General features: G+C 38.0%; 1 protein-coding gene across 1 annotated transcript in view; it reads right to left on the bottom strand.

The window, feature by feature from the left end:
* DOCK8 (dedicator of cytokinesis 8) overlaps positions 1-25,037 on the bottom strand; it is a 515,743-nt gene that overhangs the window by 339,667 nt on the left and 151,039 nt on the right. Inside the window, exons 16-24 of the mRNA XM_053699981.1 lie at positions 22,950-23,067; positions 21,545-21,615; positions 20,181-20,319; positions 18,018-18,119; positions 17,195-17,290; positions 14,724-14,958; positions 14,360-14,524; positions 5,772-5,932; positions 2,723-2,818 (exon numbers count right to left, since the gene is read on the bottom strand). Coding sequence (XP_053555956.1) covers positions 2,723-2,818; positions 5,772-5,932; positions 14,360-14,524; positions 14,724-14,958; positions 17,195-17,290; positions 18,018-18,119; positions 20,181-20,319; positions 21,545-21,615; positions 22,950-23,067 — 1,183 coding nt within the window. The remainder of the gene's footprint in view (positions 1-2,722; positions 2,819-5,771; positions 5,933-14,359; positions 14,525-14,723; positions 14,959-17,194; positions 17,291-18,017; positions 18,120-20,180; positions 20,320-21,544; positions 21,616-22,949; positions 23,068-25,037) is intronic.

The following is a 25,037-nucleotide window of genomic DNA, read 5'->3' as shown; positions in this document are numbered from 1 at the left end:
TCTATATATAGCATGCATATATAAACACACACATACACACATATATATATATATATCCACATACACACATATATATATATAAATATATATTTATATGTGTGTGTGTGTACAATTTGAGTGTAGTTATATATTTACACCTTCACTGCCCACCCACTGACAGCTCTGTGCCTCGTCAGCCCAATGTCCTATTTACTGTGAACCTCAGCAGTGGTTTGGCGCCTATATCCTGGGTTATTATAGCTGTAGGCTGCCCAGCATGAATGCTGCAGAAGGAACAATGTGCTATTGCTACCAATGCAGAGCAGTAGTAAGTAATCTGGAATTGCATAAAAGTAAACCGCCTTACTTTATGATTTATGTTTTCCACTTCATAGAACTTTCATAGAATATAAATTTTTTAAAAGAGGTGGATTGCTATACCTGACCCCCTGGGTTGCACTCCCCCCCCCCCCCCCGGGCCAAAAATTGCCAGCGCTCTCCAACTGCTGCCATATAGTGTTCCAGATAAGTGCACACTCCAGAGTCTACCTAGCTATGCTCTTTAACTAAGGACACAAACAGAACAAAGTACATTTGACAATAGAAGCAAAACTGGAAAAAAAATTAGACATTCTGAATCATGTAAAAAATGTTGTTTCATGTCCTTTTAGGCTTACTTCAAGCAACATATTTAGTTAGACTATTGTTACAAAATATATTTATTACTCTTGCAAGTGTATCTGTGTTTCTAGCTCCTGTGTATTAGGGAGAAAAAACAATACCTCCGTGGCTACATTCAGAATTGTCAAGGGGTGGGAGTTTTTGTAAGTTAGCTGGCTACAGTATCTGGCTAGTGCCATATGTAAATCTGCAGTGCACCTGAGAAGGTCATTATAAAGATCTATTTTACTTGCTGGAACCTATTAAAATGAAATAGCATATTTTACCTGTTGCAACCGCCACCTATACTGAAAATGCTTGGTGTGTGTATATATATATATATATATATATATATAAATATATATAAAGACAAATAGTTAGGAGCAGAGGTGAAGTTAACATTACTAGTTGTACAATTTAATGCTTGTAAATAATTGTCTGAGAAAAGCTGTTTTCAGGTTTGATGTGTTGATTAAATTTGGCCTTTAAATTCCTCTGAGAACCTTATTTTTCCAGAAGACTAGAAATGGAGTCATATTGTTAAATATATGGCATTTTATTGGTCTTCAAAGTCATCTTTTAAATAGAAATGTTACTCAACATAAATACTCATTGATCCTTGATGCATCTGTGAGAAAGAAAGAGTTTTTCTTTATTTAAAACTAAGATCATATCACGTGTAACTGATGATATTATGGGATTTTAACATGATCTTGTAAGATATCACCATGAACCTGCAAGATTTCATAGTGAACTTCCTTGTACTGAGGAGAAATAGATAGTTCCTGAGCCTGTTCATGACAAATGCAACTCTTGTAAGCCCAGGACAAGAACACAAATTGAATGTTTTAAAGTTAATCTACAATTGGATGTGGCTACTGAGGCCGTATATCTTTTTAAATGGATATACTCATGTGATATTTTCTAGCCAAAATGTCCTTTAAAGGGCTACGATACCCAAATGTTGAAACACTTGAAAGTGATGCAGCATAGCTGTAAAAAGCTGACTAGAAAATATCACCAGAACATCTCTATGTAAAAAAGAAAGATATTTTACCTTAAAATGTCATAAGTATTCACATCCCATTGTAAATGACTTTAAGCAGCAAATCAGTATGTCTGTCCCGGGACAGGCAAGGGAGTGAGCCTCATGCACACTCATGTTATTTCCCTATTCAGTTTAAGGAAGTTTACTATGAAATCTCATGAGAGTTAAGTGAAATCTCATGAGATCACAGTAAAAGAGTCTGCTGAGCTGAGGAGATTGTGAGGTAAAATATCTTCCTTTTTTACATAGAGATGTTCAGGTGATATTTTCCTGTCAGCTTTTTACAGTTATACTGCATCAGTTTCAAGTGATTTAGCATATGAGTATTATGTCCCTTTAAGTGCTGAAAGGGGAACTCAGTTGTCTGCCTTTAACCCCTTAAGGACCAGCGACGTACCCTGTATGTCACTGGCCTTTTTTTGGGACTTGATTGTTTTATAGCGCGGTCTTGCCACCAGCGTTGAGACTGCTCTATTCCACAAAGCCTGCTGGAGGGAGGGCATTAATAGCGTATTTTTGCTAGACTTGTGCTATTATGTCCTGAAAAAACCCTTAACGACCAGTGACATACAGGGTACATTGTGGTCATTAAGGGGTTAATGTCTCAGAACATGAAAAAGACCAACATAATATGTCTAGTAAAGTGACAGGTAGGTTTTGAATGTAGGATAAAATCTGGTAATGGTCTCACTACTGAAAAAACATGGCAGTTTTTTTTTTTTTTTTAAGGTTTAAGTTCTAAATTATTTCTTGTCATCCTTAAAATATCTGTTAATTAACTTCCCCTAATATAAACCAATAGGCAAATATAAAAAACAAATAGTGGAATATAAAAGAAAATGCAGGTATAATGCAGCCATTCTGTAGATTATTAGCCAAGCAATACATTAAGAGCGTTAATAGGAGTAACTGTAGCTATATAAAACATTAGTTAGAAATGCCATATGATTGGATTGGTTATTGAGTATTATCATGCAGCAAATACTGCACTGTGTTATACCTTGAGGCAATACCTGGATGAAGTGTGCAAAATACCTTTTTACTAGAAGATCTTGTGCTGGCACAGGAAGCCTGCATGTCATTGCTGGGGTCCATAATATAGGACATACGATTGCAGTTGCGATTGGTAACCTGCAGCAAATGACCATAATGCCACTAAACAGCAATACCACATTCTCTAGTTTGTATGATGGTTTTGAATAAATGGGTTAATTTTGCATTGAATGTAAAACTTAATTTAAAGGACACAGACTATTGTTATTGCATATTGATATGTACAATTCTACAGAAAATTAAGGGCCATATTAAGGGGCCATATTAACAAATAAATAAAAAGATATTAATATTTTTTTCCTTTTATATAATTTATAAGACATTATGACATCAGTACTTGAAATGCAATGCAAAAGCATTGTCAGTTTCCAGTAACTGATGGACACAAAAAACGGGCGTTAAAGGAACAGTAAAGCCACACTACGGCAACTGTGTTTGCAATAATGTTTGCAGCAATGTTATACATAGTTGCAAACACTGCTGCCATAGAGTCCCAAAGACTTGTGCACACTCCTGAGGCCCTATATGCCTACCTAGTTTACTGTTCAATAAAGGATACCAAGCAAATTTGATAACAGAAATACATTGGAAAAGTATAAAATTGCACATTCTGAGTCATGAAAGTTTAATTTTGACTTTATTGTCCTTTTAACAAGACCTCCGGCAATTGTTAGTAAGGGCCCCTCACCACCCATTCCACCTCACCACCCATTCCACCTTTTTTCGGTAGTATAGCTCCCCATATCTCCCTCTCCTTTAATTTTTTTCTGAAGTGTAGTGCCCATGCCACTCCCTCCCCCTCTGTCTATCCGTCCCCCTCCACCGCTGGACCACCCAACCGCCTCCCGCTTTCCTTCTCACACATCCCGCTGGCACCAGCAGTTGATTATTACAGACGGAGACACTCTGTAACAATCTGGTATCTGCCTTCATATGGAGCCGGAGCACCAATCAGGCTCAGGTTCCATATGCAGACAGTTGCCTGCAGCTCAGGAAGACCAGCTCATGGCTATAACTTTACAGCTGAGACTGCTTGAGTTTCCTGCAGCTGCGACATATATATATACTTTATGTGGTACGATGAGCTTTCTACCATATATATAGGTCACATTGGGTCAAGGGGTTAAACACTAAATAAATCATTGCTTAAATTATGTATTCAGAGCAAAGATTAGCCTGAGAATAATTTTTACACCTATTTTTAATAATTAAATTAGTTGTTTAACTATAGAAATAAAATAAGGGTAAAGTTAATGTCCATAAAGCAGTGGGCTCCGCCATATTGTAACCTAAGTTACCTTTTCTGCTAAGGCCAATTAGGAATGGTTATAAATGGCTTACTAGAGTGTGGAACCAATGACTGCGAGGAATATAGTTGTGTCTGCACTTCCATGTTTAACATGAATTGAAAAAAAACATAATATTCAGAATTAAATTACAGGAAAGGTGAAAAAAATAAATAATGAAAGTATATTGCAAAATTATTTTACTATATGTAATGAAACAATTTATATTAAAATCTTGAGGTATTTAATGTTCCTTTAAACAACTTTCCAATTTACTTTTATAATCAAATTTGCTTTGTTCCCTTGGTATTCTTTTTTGAAAGCTAAACATAGGTAAGTTCAAACTGATTTCTAAACTGTTGAAGGCCGCCTTTTATCTCACTGCTTTTGACAGTTTTTCACAGACAGTGCTAGTTCAAGTGTGCCATATAGATACGTTTGTGCTCACTTTCGTGGAGTTATTTATGAGTCAGCACTGATTAGCTAAACTGCAAGTCTGTCAAAAGAGATAAGGAGGCAGTCTGCAGAGGCTTATAGGTAATCACAGAGGTAAAAAGTATATTAATATAACAGTGTTGGTTATGCAAAACAGGGGAATGGATAATAAAGGGATTATCTATCTTTTTAAACAATACATTTTCAAGTAGACTGTCCCTTTATTACTGCACATTAACTCTCTTGTGCAATCCTGTGAGAGAAGAGCCTGTCAATCACTCAGAATGTACAAGTATGGGGTAATTTATCTCTACCATCTGAGATGGCAGAGAGGATAAGAAGCAGGAACTGCTTTGTGAATTTGTGTTTGTAGGCTCACTCATTTACACCTGCACTGCTAATGCAGCTTGATAAATGTTCCCAAAAGATGGCTGGGTGAGTTCACCAATATAGTTTTGTAATATACTGATTTTGATAAAAGAATACATTTTGCTGGAGATACATACTTTTAAATCTATAGTTATTTAAATTAGAGGGATATATCACGACTGAGCTCTACTTTCCAGCATAGGATGTGTGGGTGAGCACTAACACAGCAACAATGGAACAAAAGTGTCAAGTACAGAAGAAAAATTGAGTATTTAAGTTACATTTTAGTGCTGTTGCATAACTTTGCATGAAGTGCTGCCAATATGAACTTGCAATGATGAATAAGAACTTAATTCTGGAGATACGGCAGCCATTTTAGCATAATAAGAAAAATAAAGCTGCAGGTAATAAGTAACAGAAGCTACAAAAAAGAAGATAGTTACAGAGTCTTCAAAGAAACAACAACAGATTAGGGACAGCATTCATTTTGGAAACCAGGATGTGCTTACGTCTCCATTGGGTGGCAGGTAGTGGGAATCTTTAGGAACTTTAGTGTTGCTGTGGTTCTGAGCCTATTATACAGGTGGATCATTTTTAGGTCTCTTTCTCTTATTCAGGAGTGACACACGTCATTGAAGCTATTCATACCGCTGTGAGTGTTTGTGTGTGTGCGCGAGTATATGCATTTGGACCTAGCATAATATTTTGTAAAATTATATATTTGTGCCAGCCTCTTGGACATCCTATGGGGCAAGGTATTTATTAACACAAATATATAGTGCATACACATTCTAGGGTCAAATACGCCAATGTATATTTTTTGAATGTATTGTCTCTTTAAATTTCAATATTTTAGGAGGAAAAAATCACTTTGGATATTTAAAAGAAATCTAATTGTTTATTAAAGTCTCATGACAAAAGATCCTATTCTGTTTACTTACCTTAGAGGACATTATGTTTTTGACCTCCTCGTCTGCAGCACTGGTCATCCCAGCGATATCTGGATTGCTAGAGCTCAGTGCACGTGACTTTATTAGTTTAGAACCAACGGCAGCAGCAGCAGAACGACCAACAGTGAAATAGCGAGGTTCTGTTAGATTCCCTGAAAGGGACATGAAAGTCGAAATGAAACGTTTATTTCGTTAGACAGAGCATACGATTGTATAAATCTTTTCACTTTACTTCATTATTAAATTTACTTCATGCTCTTTACAAACTTTGTTGAAAAGCAAAGAATAAAGCTCATAAATGTATATGAGTCTGTGACTGGATGGCATCATTAACTGCTCGGGCCCAATGTTGTAAGCAACTTTGTACTGTAAAAATGTAAAATGTGTCTTTAGATATTGACACCTTTTATAATATTGTATTTTTTAAACCTCAACTCTAAGTTTTCACTGTACTGTACGTGTTTAGTTCTAATATCTTGACTGAACTGTACCAAAAGTTATATTTTAATAACACTAACTGTGCTGCCGCAATAATAGAAGTAAACTTGTTCAGTACTGTGTAAACTTACTTTGATACATTTCTATTGCTATTTCTATTTTAATAACACATTTGGTACAGTGCAATTACAATATTAGAAATATATAAAAGCAAGTATACACAACATTGAACGAATTTAGTAATATTGTGGCTGCACTGTAACGTTATTAATATATAACACTTAGTATAGTGCGGTCGCAATATTAGACGTATAGTACAGTGAAAACTTGTAGTAAGTATAAAAACAAAATTAAAAAAGCCGTTCATTTCTAAAAACACATTTTACATAGAGTGCACATTAACATGGCCCTTGCTGAGATCTGCATTCACTGGTGATCTGGGAGGACTGTTGAACACAGAGCCATTTCTATGGAAGGTACATCACTCGTCTGTACAACGTTTCACCTGGCAGACAAATTATGAGACTGGCGATACTCAAATGAGTATTTCTCGCAGATCTGACATTCTTTTGAACTTTGAGCCCTAAGTGTTTTTTATTAAGCATTTGTTAATTAATGCAGTTGTAATCTATTTAATAGTCCTTGAAAGACATGAAAAATTATGAGAAGGCTCTTAACCACTGAATAATATTTATAACATTTTTGCTATGTTTGATCACCTGCTAATTCTTAGAAAGACCTAAAACACATTACACATCAACACAAATTAATTTAAATTAATTGGTGTGAACATTTTGTTTTACGTTGGTTTTTTTTTTGCACCAAAAAAAAAAAGGCTCCATTCAAAAAATAAACTAGTAAATAAAATATGATTATACTTGAAGGTTTTGCTAAGCATAATAATTACCCATAAATCTGTTTGATCAGCCATATTGTGAAACTGATATTTAACTAACAAAAAGAAAACATGAAAAATAGCAAAATTCATACAGAAGTGTTACTATCCCTCATCACATTTGTAAGTTGTGAGTTCAGCTCTATTTCATTTCTCACACAATGAATGAGATCCACTGTTTAGGTGAAAAATCCTGACTATGTCTCTACAATACCTCAAAACACCCACTGCCAGCTCCTGGAGACACATTTTGTTCTATCCAGCAAGACTACTTTACCATAACAAAACAGATGGGAATATTCTACAGTTACTAGCAGTGGCGTCGCTACAGGGGGGCAAGGGGGGGGCATTTGCCCCCCCTAGAAAATGGCTTGCCCCACCATTTGCCCCCCCGCCAGCCCCAGGCTGCAGTATTGTTGATTTTAAAAAAAAGTGTTTTAATTCCTGTTACGGTTGCCTCCAGGCTGGCTGGAAGTTGGACCGTAGAAAAGGATGCTCCTAGCGCTCACCAAAGAATCATCAGCACCATAGTCAGCAATCCCTGTAGCTAAGGCAGTATGAAGAGCATAGCAATCCCTGTAGTGATTATAAGCTGTATCCTACAAACATGAGTCAAAGCTTCAAGTTAGAGGGTCAACATAGGTCTGATGTGCTGGAGCACACAGCCTCCTTTTTATTGAGGTTACATGCAAACAGGACACTCTCAGGGGGAGGCATAAAATCCCCCATCACACATTTGATATTAGATAGAGAGACACTCCCTTTGACAGGCCACAACATTTACTTCAGCAGATAACATTTTACACACAATAAAACAATGCAGTCCACCTTATCAATACTAGTCTGATTAGACAATGGGAAAGTTGATCACTAAACCTAATTAGAGCTAATCCCAGCAGACTTGTATTTAGAATAGGTTTCTTGAAGCTGAACAAAATTTAACTCTTAATGGCACACAATGAAACTGAACCAAGTGGGAGAAAGCCAGGGACAAGTCATTTCACAGGTCTGGGGACATAGTCTTAAAGGGGGCATTGTTCACCAAAGTCACAATATGTCCCCAGACGGTTCCCAAAGGGCCACACACACCCAACAAAAGTCAATATACTCTCAGGGGCACAATCTTCCAGGGGCCATAGTCATGAGGAAGGAGGCTGGCAAATAGGCTTCTCCAAAATCCAGGGAAGCAGGGCAACCTTCCATTTAAAGGGCCAGTCACAAATAGCAGTTTGTAACATATCTCCCCTTTTGGAGGGAGACTAACAAGGCACCTGACCTTCTGTCGGTCAGTGCCTAAGTTAGTCTCGCAACCCACCCACAAATAAACACTAGCAGCAAAGCAGCCCCCCCACAACAAGTAGCACTGGCCTGTAGGTTCCAGGTTATAGGATGAAAGTGTAGCATCCTCTGCCTTCCTGGCGCAGCTGGGCAAATAGCTGATGGTACTTGGGGGGCAGAGGCCAGCGGCACTCTGCCCTGGTGCCAGCGCTTCTGCTGGGGTGAGGGGTTTGCAGGCCAGTCCTGTAACAAGGGGGTCTGTAGGGCAGAGGCCAGCAGCGCTCTGTCCTGATGCCAGCTCTTCTGCTGGGGGAATTGGGGCATAGTCCTGCCCGGTGGCAAAGGGAACGTGGGGGTCAGTGGGGGTTAACATCTCCACTGTTAACCCTGGGCCCAAGTTAGGAGTTAGCTGGGGAGGGGGAGATTGGCTTACCTCCTCCTCCTGATACTCCGGCGGCCATTGGGAAGGGAGGTCGATGCTCTCCTCTTCCTGTGGAACATGCTGCGGCTGGGGAGAGAGACCGGTTGTCTCCTCTCCCTGGAAGGCACACTCCGGCTGGGGAGGGAGGTCGATGCTCTCCCCTCCCTGTAGCTGGGTCTGTCGCTGGGGATCTGGGCCGCCTGCCCAGCATCCCTGTAGGGCCGGTAGAGAGACTGCGGTCCCATCTCCACCTGCCTGCTGGGGGTCCTCCCAGGACCAGTCTATGAGGCCTGCTGCCTCTGGTATCTCTGGTTGGGGTTGGGGAAGGAGACTGGTTGTCTCTTCCCTCTGCACAGTATACTGCCGCTGGGGAGGGAGGTCGCTGCTCTCCTCTCCCTGTGGAACATGCTGCGGCTGGGGAGAGAGACCAGGTGTCCATACCCTCAAACTCCACAGTTGGCGCTCAAAGGCTCGTGCCGCTTTGTTCTCCGTATCCAATTCCCGGATGATGCGACTGACTACCTCCTGCGCAGGGTCTGGACCATATCGGACTAGCCGCCTCTTTACCTCTGGAACGAAATCCGCGCCCTCATAGCGACGGATCTGGTTGAGGTGCTCTTCACATGGTTCTGACCAGTATCTTGTCAGCTCCATGCTGCTGTAGGTAGGGACGCTGCGCAGTGGCTAGCGTTGCCCTCAATTACTCTCCTACGATACCAGTGCTGTTGTGGTGCTGCTCCTTGCGCTAGGACGCCAATCCCACCGCTGCCGCCAAATGTTACGGTTGCCTCCAGGCTGGCTGGAAGTTGGACCGTAGAAAAGGATGCTCCTAGCGCTCACCAAAGAATCATCAGCACCATAGTCAGCAATCCCTGTAGCTAAGGCAGTATGAAGAGCATAGCAATCCCTGTAGTGATTATAAGCTGTATCCTACAAACATGAGTCAAAGCTTCAAGTTAGAGGGTCAACATAGGTCTGATGTGCTGGAGCACACAGCCTCCTTTTTATTGAGGTTACATGCAAACAGGACACTCTCAGGGGGAGGCATAAAATCCCCCATCACACATTTGATATTAGATAGAGAGACACTCCCTTTGACAGGCCACAACATTTACTTCAGCAGATAACATTTTACACACAATAAAACAATGCAGTCCACCTTATCAATACTAGTCTGATTAGACAATGGGAAAGTTGATCACTAAACCTAATTAGAGCTAATCCCAGCAGACTTGTATTTAGAATAGGTTTCTTGAAGCTGAACAAAATTTAACTCTTAATGGCACACAATGAAACTGAACCAAGTGGGAGAAAGCCAGGGACAAGTCATTTCACAGGTCTGGGGACATAGTCTTAAAGGGGGCATTGTTCACCAAAGTCACAATATGTCCCCAGACGGTTCCCAAAGGGCCACACACACCCAACAAAAGTCAATATACTCTCAGGGGCACAATCTTCCAGGGGCCATAGTCATGAGGAAGGAGGCTGGCAAATAGGCTTCTCCAAAATCCAGGGAAGCAGGGCAACCTTCCATTTAAAGGGCCAGTCACAAATAGCAGTTTGTAACAATTCCTATTGTGCCCTCCACCAAATGGTCATCATGTGACCACAATTTCACCCAATACCGGCACAGTCAGTCAGTGCAGTTATTGGCGCATGTGACTACATGTGCTGTGTAAACTGGCCTGACTCTCTCAGTGCGGACAGCGAGGCATGCGGCTGGGGAACAGCTGTGGCAAAGTGTCTCTGAGGACGCTTTCATGACGCCAGTGATCTAGGTCTCTAGTCCAGGAGGTGGGTATCTGACATAGAGTGACTGTGTGAGTGTGTATTTACGAAGCAGTGAGCACCATAACATTATGTAAATAGTTTTAAAAAAAAATGCATAACATTTGAGGTACATTTAATATTATTAAATCCGGTGTTAGCAATGTGATTGTATTACAATCACACTGCTAATACCGGATTTAATAATAACTCTTTCTATGTAGATTGAATTTGTCACTGACTCACTGATAATCATGGTAATTGTCCTGCTGCCCCCTCCCTTCATTGAAGTTTACATGTGTGCGTTTATTTTAATTTGTGACATATTTGTATAATTTCACCAGCATTTTATAATAAAGTGTGTTTATAACAATATTTTAAAATATCGCAGTGCTGACATTGGGTGATACACAGTGACAGTGTCAATTTACATACATTTTGTCCTGTAATATATATGCAAACTTTTTTTTTATTTAGCTATAAAATGTGTTCTATTTGGATCAACTGTCTAAATTTCTTTGCAAAGTTCAAGAACAAAAATGAACAGCTCAGTAACTAAGAGAAGTCTGGAATTGTTTTGTAGGCTGTGGGGGCGCATGTCTGAGCCGGCACCATAGATAAAAAATGTACATCAAAACAAACGGCCTGAGTGTCAAGAGCTTTACGTGCAGGCAGCAGGGTCCTGTAAGGGGAGAAGTCAGGAATTGTTTTGCAGGCTGTGGGGGCGCATGTCTGAGCCGGCACCATAGATAAAAAATGTACATCAAAACAAACAGCCTGAGTGTCAAGAGCGGTACGTGCAGGGTCCTGTAAGGGGATACAGCTCAAGTCTCCCACACAAAGATCGTTTAAAGGTACATATGCCAGCACTCATTAATTGTTATACAAAGAAGGCAGAGCACAACTAGTTCACAATGAGTGAGACTGGGAGCTCTTCAAGACAGTGCAGCACATTGTTAGGAATGGAAAACCTGTATGTTATGCAGTGCTATAAGGGCAGTGACCTACATTAACACCCTTATGGTGGGTCCAGCAGCCATAAAACTGCAATCTCATTACATGCAGTTCAGTGGGTTGCTAATGTATATGTAAGTAGTGATGCTCCTGGGGTCACTAAATTGGATTAGGTGACTGTACTGCTTGATTTATTCCTCATATTGTTTCTCACTCAAGCTTTTCATAAAGTTTTTATTGTTTTCCATGTTTTTATTTGTAAACAGTCAGTGTCTGTGTGTCTATATGTGTGTGTCTGACTGTCTGTATATGTGTGTGCACCTCTGTTTGTGTGTCTGTGTGCTTCTGCACATCTGTGTTTATGTATTAGTGTGTGCTTATCTGTGTTTATCTATGTGTATGTTGTGTAGTGTGTGTGTACATGTATATGTGTATGCTGTGTGTGTATATGTAGTGTGTGTGGAATGCTGTGTAGTGTGTGAATGTGTATGCTGTGTAGTGTGTGAACGTGTGTATGTGTATGCGATGTAGTGTCTGTGTGTATATGTGTATGCTCTGTAGTGTGTGAATGTGTATGCTGTGCAGTGTGATTGTGTGCGTGTGTATGCTATATAGTGTGTGTGAATATGTGAGTGCTGTGTAGTGTGTGAATGTGTGTATATGTGTGTGTATGCTATGTAGTGTGTGAATGTGTGTATATGTGTGTGTATATGGAATTTGTGTAATTTAGGATATTTTTGTTAAATGTGAATGTATGTACTAGAAAATAAATACACACACACACACACATTCACACAGCATACACATATATACATACACACACTACACATATATACACACATATTCACACACACACTACACAGCATACACATATGCACACACATATTCACACACACTACACAGTATACACATATTCACACACACTACACAGCATACACATTCACACACTACACAGCATACACATATACACACACACACATTGTGTAGTGTGTGAATGTGTGTGTGTGTATATGGGTATGCTGTGTAGTGTGTGTGTATGCTATGTAGTGTGTGAATGTGTGTGTATATGTGTATGCTGTGTAGTGTGTGAATGTGTGTGTGTGTATGCTATGTAGTGTGTGAATGTGTGTGTGTATGCTATGTAGTGTGTGAATGTGTGTGTGTGTATATGTGTATGCTGTGTAGTGTGTGAATGTGTATGCTGTGTAGTGTGTGTGACTATGTGTATGCTGTGTAGTGTGTGTGTGAATGTGTGTGTGTATATGTGTATGCTGTGTAGTGTGTGTGAATGTGTGTGTGTATGCTGTGTAGTGTATGTATATATGTGTATGCTGTGTGAATGTGTGTGTGTATTTATTTATTTTCTAGTACATACATTCACATTTAACAAAAATATCCTACATTACACCTACAGTAGAGAATATATTTTTTTACACTGACTACTAATTAAAGGGACAGGAAACCCCAACATTTTCTTTCATAATTCAGAGCATGGGATGTGATTTTAAACAACTTTCTAACTTCTGTTATCTAATTTTCTTTGTATCCTTTGTTGAAAGTCATACCTAGGTAGGCTCAGGAATATCAATGCACTACTGGCAGTAGCCTGTGGTTTAAAGGGCTCCACTAAATGTGAGCAATTTTTCTTCCAGTCCTCAGCATTACCCAACTGTCTTATACACACACATAAACACTGGCATATACACTAGAATTGACACCTTTTCTTCAAGCCCAACCAGAACACTAAAGGGCAATCATCAAAAAAAACTGAATAAAATGGCTAAATCTGGATCACAACTTCATCATAAACCTGGGCACATAATTCAAAACCCAAACTGTCCGGGTCAATCCTGGACAGGTGGCAACTCTTATATATACACACATAAAGACTGACATATACACAGACACATAAAGACTGACATATATACACACACACATAAACACTGACATATTTACACACACATAACACTGACATATATATACACATACACACACACAAAACATAAAGACTGACATATACACACACACACACACACACACATAAACACTGACATATACACACACACACTGACATATATATACACATACACACACACACTGACATATATATACACATACACACACACACACACACTGACATATATATACACATACACATAAACACTGACATATATACACACACACCACATAAACACTGACATATATACACATAAACACTGACATTTATATACACACACATATACATAAACACTGACATATATATATACACACACAAATACTGACATATATACACACACAAAACATAAAGACTGACATATATACACACACATAAACACTGACAGACATACATACACTGACTTATACACACACACACACACACACACACACACTGACATACACACATATACCAAAAATTGCAGCGTGGCGCTAATGTTCGGGTTTGGCTTGAAGAAAAGGTGGTAACCCTACACGAGGCAGCCACCTAATTATTAGTGCCCCCCCAGTTTTGACTGTTATATCTATGTGCCCCCCCTATATTTTGTTCCTAGAGTCGCCACTGGTTACTAGTTTTGTGCTTTTAATTATTGTTTTTCTTCTGGTTTGATGTGTGAGATATTGTGTATTGTGCACCTCAGACAGCTACAGATGTCAATAGAAGGAACACCCACTACCAAGACGCTAAAAAAGATAGGTGAACAGAAGCTCAATGAATGTGGCTCATGATATCGTCTTTATCACGAGGGCCCTCAACAACCTCACAAGCGTCTATGAATCTAGCACACTGTCTGGCTTTAGAGACTGAAGAGAATGAGGAGAGAATACTACCTGCTAAGAATGTATCCCTGCTAATCTCAGGAAGACGGAACACATAATACACATAGGATGCCAATAAGCAGTTTCTTCCATGCTGATCTTTGCTCAGATCTTTACTATTGTGGAGACTGTTCACGATGGACGACACTGATTCAAAGGCATACTGAGAAAAGTTGGCTGTAACAAAAGTAAATTTCCATTTATTCTCTACAGCACAATTTAATATGACAAAATAATAGATGGCAAGTTCTTTAGCATCTGTTGCTTAGGTAAAATTATCTCTATAAATATTAAAATGAAATGATGGTGTTATATAAAAATACAATTATTTTTTGCCGCAGTTAAAGGTTTTATGATGTTGATGTCAAGGCTGTACCTGTTTGATTTCCAATAACCATGGGCTGCACAGTAAGCAAGAAAAGTTTATCCAACACTAGGTGAAGAAATAAAACTAATGGCTCAAGTCTGGATGAACTCAAGCACACAATGCTGAGCTTCAGCTCATGTTCTAGAGAAGATTCTGTGATCTTCTGGTCCATTACTCTGATTGGAAAGGTTACAGGACCTTCGAGAGCATGAGAGAGAGTGAGGAACTTCTCCAGGTGGTTATCCTAAAAACACAAAGCCAACACAGTTGAATTTCCTAGACAAACCTGAAAAAGAACAAATTATGTTGCCTTCTGGTTTTTTTCTAAGATTGGATGTAAGATGTCCCCCCAAAACCCGTCATGTGATCACTTAAAAAGCAACCACAAGATTTTAACAACAATTTCAGACTATTTTCTAATAATAAGAAGATACAGTTTTCTATTTATTATTATTCATTATTTATTTTCCCCACTCTTGATGTAATTTAATTTTGAAAATGGTGCCTTTTCTGCTGTATGCCATACTGTGTGGTGCAGTTTGTCTAACTCTTCTACATGCTACACAGTGGTTGCTAAGATCAGGAGGAGCTCATTTACATCTGGTCGCGTGAAAGAAAAGATAAGATAAATATACTCAAGGGACTTTTCCAGGGGTATTTGCCTGGGCTGCAAAACACATTTTAGTTATCAAAATTGTAGTTTTAAATGTGTTTTTTAACCCCATCACCCAATAAGACGTATATATACATCTTGCTGTATTTTGGCTATCGTACCGCAAGACGTATATATACGTCTTAGCTTCATGAAGCTCCAGCAGTCTTGGCTGTTAAGTTACAGCCGAGAGCTGAAGTTCCAGGCATCTGCCGCATATGTAACTGGAGAGCGATCGGCGCTCCGGTTCCATACGGGGACAGATGCTTGATCGCTACAGTCGGTGACACTGTGTGTCATATATACACATATAAATACATAAATATATATGTATACATATATATTTTCAGAGATAGAAATATTAATAAATGCCAATAGATTCCTATGTAAAAGCACTTTCAGGACATTTTTTTCTAACACTTGACATGTTGTAACTTTGACCTCTTATAACTTTTTAATGCAATAAAATGTATTTATAATATTTATCAAACAGTGTTAATATGAGTGTCACTGTACTGTCCAATGTATTTTTTGATGTGCAATTTTTTAGGTTTGTGCTTTGGTTAACACCAGCTTTTCAGCAGCCATGTTAACCAAAGTGCATATAACAATAACGGCACAATCACATTAACTCACAACTTGTCATATGAATAAAATTACGGGTGACCACGTAAAGTTGCAATTTTGCCGAAGCGCGAGTGCACCTCTAGTAATCTAGCCCTAAGGGCAAAATTTATCAAGCCCCGAAAAAATGCACCTAAAAAGTCGCGATTATTTCCGCAATAGTTCGCAATGTGTGAAGTCAAAAATGTCGCCAGTATTTATCAAAATTCTAGAGATATTTTTGGGGCAAAACTTTTTTGCGATGTCAAGCGAATGACTGATCCTAGTTTTCTTGAGAAAATGTCATTTTCACTTTATTTATCAATCTTAATTTTAGACAACGGTAAATGGTTTATTGTTTTAATCAAGTGATTGTTTGTAAGAATGTTATTTCTTATATATTAAAGTTATTTTTATTTTGCCCCTTCTTTGGCTCTTTTTCATTGAGGAAGGTTGCCCGTTTTTTGGAGCTTATCTTCGTTTTTTTTAATCCACTTATTTCAATTGCACTTAAATTATTTTACTTTTTTTATAAATATGTGTATACCTTTTTGTTATTTAATTATTAATATTATTCAGGTTCTGCGCCTTGTTGTGGGCAATTTCTAACCATAGATACAGCAAATAAAAGACATATTTCCATTTTCCCTCCAGACAAACAACAATATCGCTCTTTATTTTTCACTCCTCGCAACCTACAAATTGGCGAGATTAAAAGCAGTGAATATTGCATGCACCACTTTTCATAAATATATGAGAACTGCAAATATATACGGGCATTTTAAAATGCCTATAGAGATTAATACAAGAATTAGGAATTTCCAGACAACTTATTCGCATATATTTAAGATTTGCGAATGGTCATGAGTCAATTTGTTCGCACATATGAAAAGTTGCGAATTTATTGGCGCATAACCTTTCATAAATATGGTGATATCATTTGTGAGTGTTTTTTTCATGACAAATGTGAGAATTTTCTTATTCTCACTTTGATAAATCTTGCCCTAAGTGTAGCTTCCCTTTTGTTTTTCTGCACTGCATTTGTTTAATGTAATTTCCTTTCTGGCTACATCCATATGATCTCCAAGACAAGAATGCCCTCTGAAAACTCACTTTTAAGAGAAGTATAAAGTATCTGAGCTCTTATTTCATCAAGAGACTTGCCCTCTAATTAAGGTACACTAAGGCACAACAGCTAATGACAAATCCAGCATTGATAGATTACCTGTGTGTGCACGGAAGAAACAGCTTGCACTTCCAAGTTAAACACCCCTTTGTGACCTTCAACCCATTTGATAGGTGGGGATTGAGGTGGCACTTTCTGTACAGAATATGAAATATAAAAATGAGTTAAGCAGTTCACATAACAATACAAGTTGAATGTAATATTCGTACCAAAATACACATTATGGCATAATGTCTGTACTATAACTAGCAGTTTATAAAATGAAATGCCAGAGCAGATACAGCAAAACTAACCTTCCCAGTAAAAGGGGCACTCATTAAAAAAATATATTATCCATATGAAAATGCCACATATAAACAGGATGATTTTTTGTTTTTCTTTTGCATGAAAAAAAAAGTGGAATAAATAATTTTTAAATGTATAGTGAAACCAATGCATTTGTAACTGCTGTGTACATCCTACTAATGCTTATTGGTTGATAGCTTACTCCTGCTAATGCTCATTGGTTGATAGCTTACTCCTTCTAATGCTCATTGATTGATAGCTTTATCCTGCTAATGCTTATTGGTTGATAGCTTACTCCTGCTAATGCTCATTGGTTGATAGCTTACTCCTTCTAATGCTCATTGATTGATAGCTTTATCCTGCTAATGCTTATTGGTTGATAGCTTACTCCTGCTAATGCTCATTGGTTGATAGCTTACTCCTGCTAATGCTCATTGGTTGATAGCTTACTCCTGCTAATTCTCACTGTGCGCTAACATTTCCTATTAGCCTATTAGCTCTAGAAGAAAGCACACATGTGTTAATGGTAAATCAGTGCAGATTTATTGTGTGTTGTGTGCTGAGCGGATGTCTTTACCTCTGGAGAATGCATGGAATAGTTTACAGGAAGTTTGTCCATTGCCACAGGAAGACAATAATGTCCAGTCTGAAGACGATCATTCAACAATACCGGTAGCCACTAAAAATAAAAGAAACAACTAGCAGGTGAATTCATCAGCACAGCACTATCACATAAATCTATTTTGTATTTGTAGACTACAATGCAGTAACTCTATGGTTTACAAGTATAAACTGATATATTAGGATTCATTTTCATGGTATCAGACAATTAGTGACATAAAGGGCTACATAAATGAAATCCTCCTCTGAGAGACTCTAATGGCAAGTGAAATATAAAGTGTTCCCACTGGTGAGGCTTACATCTCCGGCATAAAAATAGCGATATATGTCAGAGGTCCCTTCTAAAACTGTCGGATTTGCAAAATCATTTACACAGTATCTCCTACATTCCAGAATCTGTTCGAACATGAAAGGATGAAATCTATCTTACTAAAGTACTCAAGACCACTACCGCCTCATTAAGCTCCCCATACACTCCAGAATACAATTTAAAGTATTAGCCCTAACCTACAAAGCACTCAACAGTCTAACTCCCAACTATATTTCCTCTCATCGTGAAATATTCCCCATCCCGTCCTCTTCGATCAACCTCTGACCTACGTCTCTACACTCCTGTTATATCTACATCCCACTCCCGCCTCCAAGACTTCGCACGTGCTGCTCCTGTCCTCTGGAACTCTCTACCCCGCTCCATTAGACTGTCTCCAACCTTGTATAGCTTCAGACGCTCCTTGAAAACTCACCTATTCAGAGAGGCTTACCATCTCTCCTTCATTTCTCATCCGAACCAAACTAATACATGTACATGATCTGCCTGACTCACTGCTGCAAATACAACCAATATAACAAGCTACCCCAACCTTATGTCTCTGCACCCTAAACCTATAGACTGTGAGCTCTCCGGAGCAGGGCCCTCTTCCTCCTGTACTAGATTTGTTTAGTTTTGTTATGTTTTTGTATTTTATCACAAATCTTTGTCATTGTATACCCCTATCATTGTACCCAGCGCTACGGAATATGGCGGCGCTATACAAATAAATGATAATAATAATATAATAGAATAGCAGCCAAATAGCAGACTTCACTGCTATACAGGATTGGACAGAAAAAGGAGTGCATTCAAACTGTTACACTATCTACTATTAGCACAATATGAAGCTTTTATATATAGCTTTGCAGTAACTAAAACATGCACAAGGCCTATGCTGCACACAATCGCACTGTAATCAGGAGAACACCTGTATTGGGTTGGTGTAGTAAATCATTTTGCATGCCAAATTTGTATTTTAGCAGTAAATTATAGTTAGCCACTGCTTGTGGTGTCCATTTATGTGAAATAAAAAAAAACAATAATAATACTATTTTTTATATATTCGTCCTTTTCCCTGGCTGAGGATGTAAGGAAAAATAAGCTAATATGATAATGTGATTTTTTTTTCCACATCTATAAGAAATTAAAAGACATACTTATAAGGTCAAATGCTGGCCAATATAAAAGCTAATATTAAAATCACCCCACCTTAATGCAACCTTTAAAAAAGAGAAGGGTACTTAAAGGGATATGAAACACATTTTTTTTCTTTCATGATTCAGACAGAGCATGCAATTTTAAACAACTTTCTAATTTAATTCTATTATCAAATTTCCTTTGTTCTCTTTGTAAAGCAGGGATGTGAGTTCCGGAGCCTTCTCAAGCACTATATGGCAGCAGTTTTGCAAGAATGTTATCCATTAGCTAGAGCACTATTTCCTGCCATAAAGTGCTCCAGACACCTACCTAAGTATGTCTTCAACAAAGAATACCATGGGAACAAAGCAAATTTGATAATAGAAGTAAAATTGGAAACATTTTTAAAATTGGATAATCTGTCTGAATCACAGAAAACTAATTTTGGGTTTTATATCCCTTTAAAAAGGATTTTGTTAACGGCCATAAAAAAATTGTTGCATATATGCATAGTACATAACAGCCTTGTATTATCAAAATATCTGCATACAAAATTAATGTTCTAAAGGCAATTTATTGTGATTTGAATTTGAGTTATGGTTATGTCCCTTTAAACCATCATGAAGAGTGATATCTTTGGTGAGAGCATGTTAAGCCAAATACGTCACTTACTGAATATCCTAGAAGAGTCTCCACAGAGGCTCCTTGTTTTGGTTGACAGCTGATATGGTAAAAGGTGAACAGAAGGTGGTGCTTATTTGTTACTTTAGCTGGTAGTTTAATTTTCACTTCTTCATAGAAATCTGGAGCTCTAAAAAAAAATATTAAAAAAAGAACATTCTTTCAAACTTGCATCACCATATTACAAACTGGAGGTGATATTTCTATTGCTCTGAAACAGATCAGATGAGATTCTAAAAGCTTTGCCCGTGAACATGTAATGCACAGTAGTTTATAAGTCACATTGAGTTGGATGGTTTCCATGCATTATTTAGAGGGCTCCATTTAGCAAGCTGCTGGCAAACAAAGCTCCCAGCTAGGGAAACTGTCCAATAGCTTTGGTGAAAGCAAGCAGCATCACCTGTCCACATTCAACTTTGCACATGCAAATACTTGCACAGCCCAGTCCCTACTCTTGGGCAACCAGTCGTGAGCGAACAGGGCTTGTTCTGGGATAATTTTACTTTCCCTGGTTTGCACAAATGTCTACAGCTTGATAAAAGAAGGCACTAGGGTCTAGTCACATACCAGGCATCCAAATAACATTTTTAAGCCTACTTAGTATACATTTCAACAAACAATTTTTAAAAATGTTCTAAAAACATCATCACCAGAAATGTAGTCTTGTGTATAAGTGTTTTTAATGTGCTTAATGACCATTTTAATCATGAACAGGTTGAAAATCCCAGTTTATGCACATGTTGTAACGTCATATATCTGTTAAAAACCACACTGACAAATTTTGCTGCAAAATAGGTGTTGTATAGGGCCATTGTGTCAATTTCGAATTAAGGGTTAATTTACTATTGATTTATTGAAAACTGCTTCCATGCTCTTTATCAAAAAGACATAAAAAATGTAAACCTGCTGGAAGTAGGAAGAAATCCAGATGATGTGATACTTAGTGATATCTACCAAGACCACTAGCAGCATCATTGAATTGTGTGTAGTTGAGGGATTAGGACACTGTTTTGAATTACTGGAGATTTTCGACTAGTGGGAATGCAAGAAATTATCTGCTAGGTTTCTCTAAACTTGAAGAGCTTTGTCAGTCTCTCCAATTCCTATGCTGCACTATAGCTATTTCACCAAAAAGGAGTCATGATTTAGCTTCACATACTGCCTAGAATATAACTGAACCTGAGAGTCTGGAGAAACCACTTCAATATTGGTGAATATAGAGGAATGAATGATCAAATAAGAAATCATATTCAATTCTATTATTTTAACTATCCAGGCATCTTAAAAACTATACATCTTCTATTTCATGTAGAAGACCAGAGACACTGTCTAAACAATTTACCATGTAAACCTACTTGTTATGATACGTGACAGCTGTATACACCACTTCTACAAACTCTGGCCCATTAGACTTTCCAAAGATGACCTAAGTTAAAAAAACAAACAAAAACAAAACTATGAAACACAGTCAAAATGTTTTATAACTTTAATAACACAAACATCAATATCGATGTCATTCAAGAATGACTTGGTGCGACCAGATGTACTACTAATCTATTACCTTGTACACAGAGGCAGATTATTGTTGGCACTAGGTGTGATTTTCATATATGAATTTGCACAGGGTCTTGAAACGTACAAACTGTTATGCATTGTAGTCAACTAGTTACTCTTCAATGGTTAATTCTTTGTTGTAGAACAATATGTGGTAATAAGTGTAAATTATTAAAAGCTTTACAACACCTCATCTATACAAAAGTAAGTAATGAAAAACATACATAGACTTATGTACACACATCTATCTGTCTATCTATCTATCTATCTATCTATCTATTTATCTATCTATCCAGGATCATTGTACAGACCACCTTAAAGGACCAGACAACACAGTAGATTTGCATAATCAACAAATGCAAGATAACAAGACAATGCAATAGCACTTAGTCTGAACTTCAAATGAGTAGTAGATTTTTTTTCTGACAACTTTAAAAGTTATGTCTTTTTCCACTCCCCCTGTACCATGTGACAGCCATCAGCCAATCACAAATGCATACAGTACCATATGACAGCCATCAGCCATTCACAAATGCATACACACTTATTCTTGCACATGCTCAGTATGAGCTGGTTAATCAACAAGTTTAAATATAAAAAGACTGTGCACATTTAGTTAATGGAAGTAATTTGGAAAGTTGTTTAAAATAGCATGCTCTATCTGAATAATGAAAGTTAATTTTGATTGAGTGTCCCTTTAATATATTTTTACAGACAACCTGAACTATTTTTCTCTACTGGAGCAGAGAAGTCTGGGTAGGGATATGCAATAAGGTAAACATCTCTTCTTTTTATACAAATATTAAGATACTTGAAGTAAAAAAGGTGAGCCATTATTTATCTCATTTGTTTATAAACTGCTCCTCTGCTGCAGTGGAAAACACTAGTAGTTTTGGTGAAGAGATATACATATGGGCTAACACATACAAACAAATTGATTATGGTGTAACTAAACTAATCCAAAAATTAAAAAGGTTGCATAACTGGTGTTACAATACTTACTTAACCTTTCACACTGATCTTATCCCTTTTACAGCAATATCTTATACTAAGGTAACAGATAACGACTTAATTACAAAATACAATATTTAGCAAACTATACTTTTGAGCAAAGTTTGAGATGTCATCTGTCAATGTCAATATTTATTTTGCAAAACATAAAGATTAGAAATAATATACTGTATGTTGAACGACTGAATTTATTACCGGCATAGCACACTTAGGATCTTCAGAGCACATATATTGGATTTTGATTGTAATATTTCTTCCTGTGGAAAGACGGTTTGCAAAATTCAGTCTCTGTGGGTAGACATATAGAAGATTCCTGGAAAAAAAATCGGTAGATCAGTTTAACCAACGCAGTACATGAATTAGCACACAATGCTACAAAAAAAAAAGAAAGTTAAATAGCATTTGTGTAATGAAATATCAGGTAAAAAACTGATTTTAGTATAGATGTCTTTAATCATGTGTTCTTTAAAGTGACACGAAACCCAAAAGTTTTCTTTCATGATTTAGAAAGAGCATTCATTTTTAAACAACTGCCCACTTTACTTCTAATATCTCATTTGATTCATTCTCTTGATATCCTTGGTTGAAAAGCATATTTAAATAGGCTCCATAGCTGCTGACTGGTAGCTGCACAACAATGCATTGTGTGATTGGCTCACCTATGTGCATTGCTATTTCTTCAACAAATAATATCTAAAGAATGAAGCAAAAGAGATAATAGAAGTAAATTGGAATGTTGTTTAAAATTGTATTCTCTATCTAAATCATAAAAGAAAAATTTTGGGTTTCATGTCCCTTTAAACCAAATATATAAACCAAATATATATTAACAGCAATACAAGAGACTGAAGTTTTTACAACTGACAGCTTGAAGACTTTCTGCCATCCAAGGGGTTAAAGGGACATTATACACTAGATTTTCTTTGCATAAATGTTTTGTAGATGATCTATTCATACAGCCTAATACAGCCTATACAGGTTTTCTTTTCTTGAAAAAAAAGTGTATAGTTTTGCTTATTTTTAAATAACAGTGCTCTGATTTTTAGACTCTTAACTAAGCCCCAAAGTTTTAGAAGTATACTGATGTATACCTACTCCAGCTTGCTCCTGTTTGTGTAAAGCATCTTTTTATATGCAGAGGAAGGGGCAGGGGGGAGTGTCTGCTATTTTTCCTATGCAGCCAATTTCAGTGGGTGTTCCACCTAATCTTTTCAACAGAGCTAAACTGGGACCTTCAAACAGTTTTAAACTGAATTTTTATATGAGAATCTATGCATATTATTCTTTATATAAGTGTCTATTACATGCAGTTATATGAAAATTGGTGTATACTGTCTCTTTAATTGTATAGCTGTGACTCTAACCTCAATCCTAACCCCTTAGTATAATCCTAACAAATAACATTTCATGGCTGACAATACAAAATTATTACAACAGTATTGCATGAGGCCCAGGGGCGTATTAAGGCCTAGGCCAACAAGGCCCTTGCCTAGGCGACAAATTTTGGGGGGCAGCACTTGGTCCATTGCCCCTGGCCTCTGCACTGTGTGGAATTTAAAAAACCTAAATTGACTTTGTCCGGTATACCGTCAATGTCACGTGATGTTTTCCACCACTGCCAAGGTCACGTGACATTTACCCTCAATAGCTGCTTTCCTGCGGTCTGCTCGAGTTTGTCACACATGTGCGCATGTGATCTCCCAGGCGGCAACCGGGTTTGGATGAAGAGGCGAAGCCTTCACTAGTGGCAGACTGGCAGTGGCGCTAAAGCGGACTGGACTCTGCTGGAGATACTTTGAGAGCTCAGGTGGGTCACTGGCACTGCACAAATTTACTTAAAATAAATAGCAGACTGTTGCCTGGCACCGCCCTTGCATGTATGGAGGACGAGGTCGGATGGTCCGTGATAGATAGTGCTCTCACTGTGGCGTGTTCATCATGCTGTCGCTCTATACTAGACAGGTAGTCCCCCAGTCCCCAGCACAACCATTAGGGAACATTACAGAATACAGACTCAGAGAGGCAGAGAACCAGACTGCTACAGTAGTGGTCTAGTTCTCTGCCTCTCTGAGTCTGTATTCTGTAATGTTCCCTAACGGTTGTGCAGAGGACTGGGGGACTACTTGTCTAGTCTAGTAGCGGTCTGGTTCTCTGCCTCTCTGAGTCTGTGTAAGGATTCCACTCCATGTTTTACCTTTCTCTCTCCTCATCACATGGTTTCCCTACCTTACCTGTACTTAAGTGAACACCTGACAACAAACAGGTGCTTAGTTATTGCACCTA

Source organism: Bombina bombina, chromosome 2, assembly GCF_027579735.1.
Source record: "Bombina bombina isolate aBomBom1 chromosome 2, aBomBom1.pri, whole genome shotgun sequence".
Lineage (NCBI taxonomy): Eukaryota > Metazoa > Chordata > Amphibia > Anura > Bombinatoridae > Bombina > Bombina bombina.
Note: the sequence above shows the minus strand (reverse complement) of the source record. Positions and strands in the feature narration are given on the sequence as shown.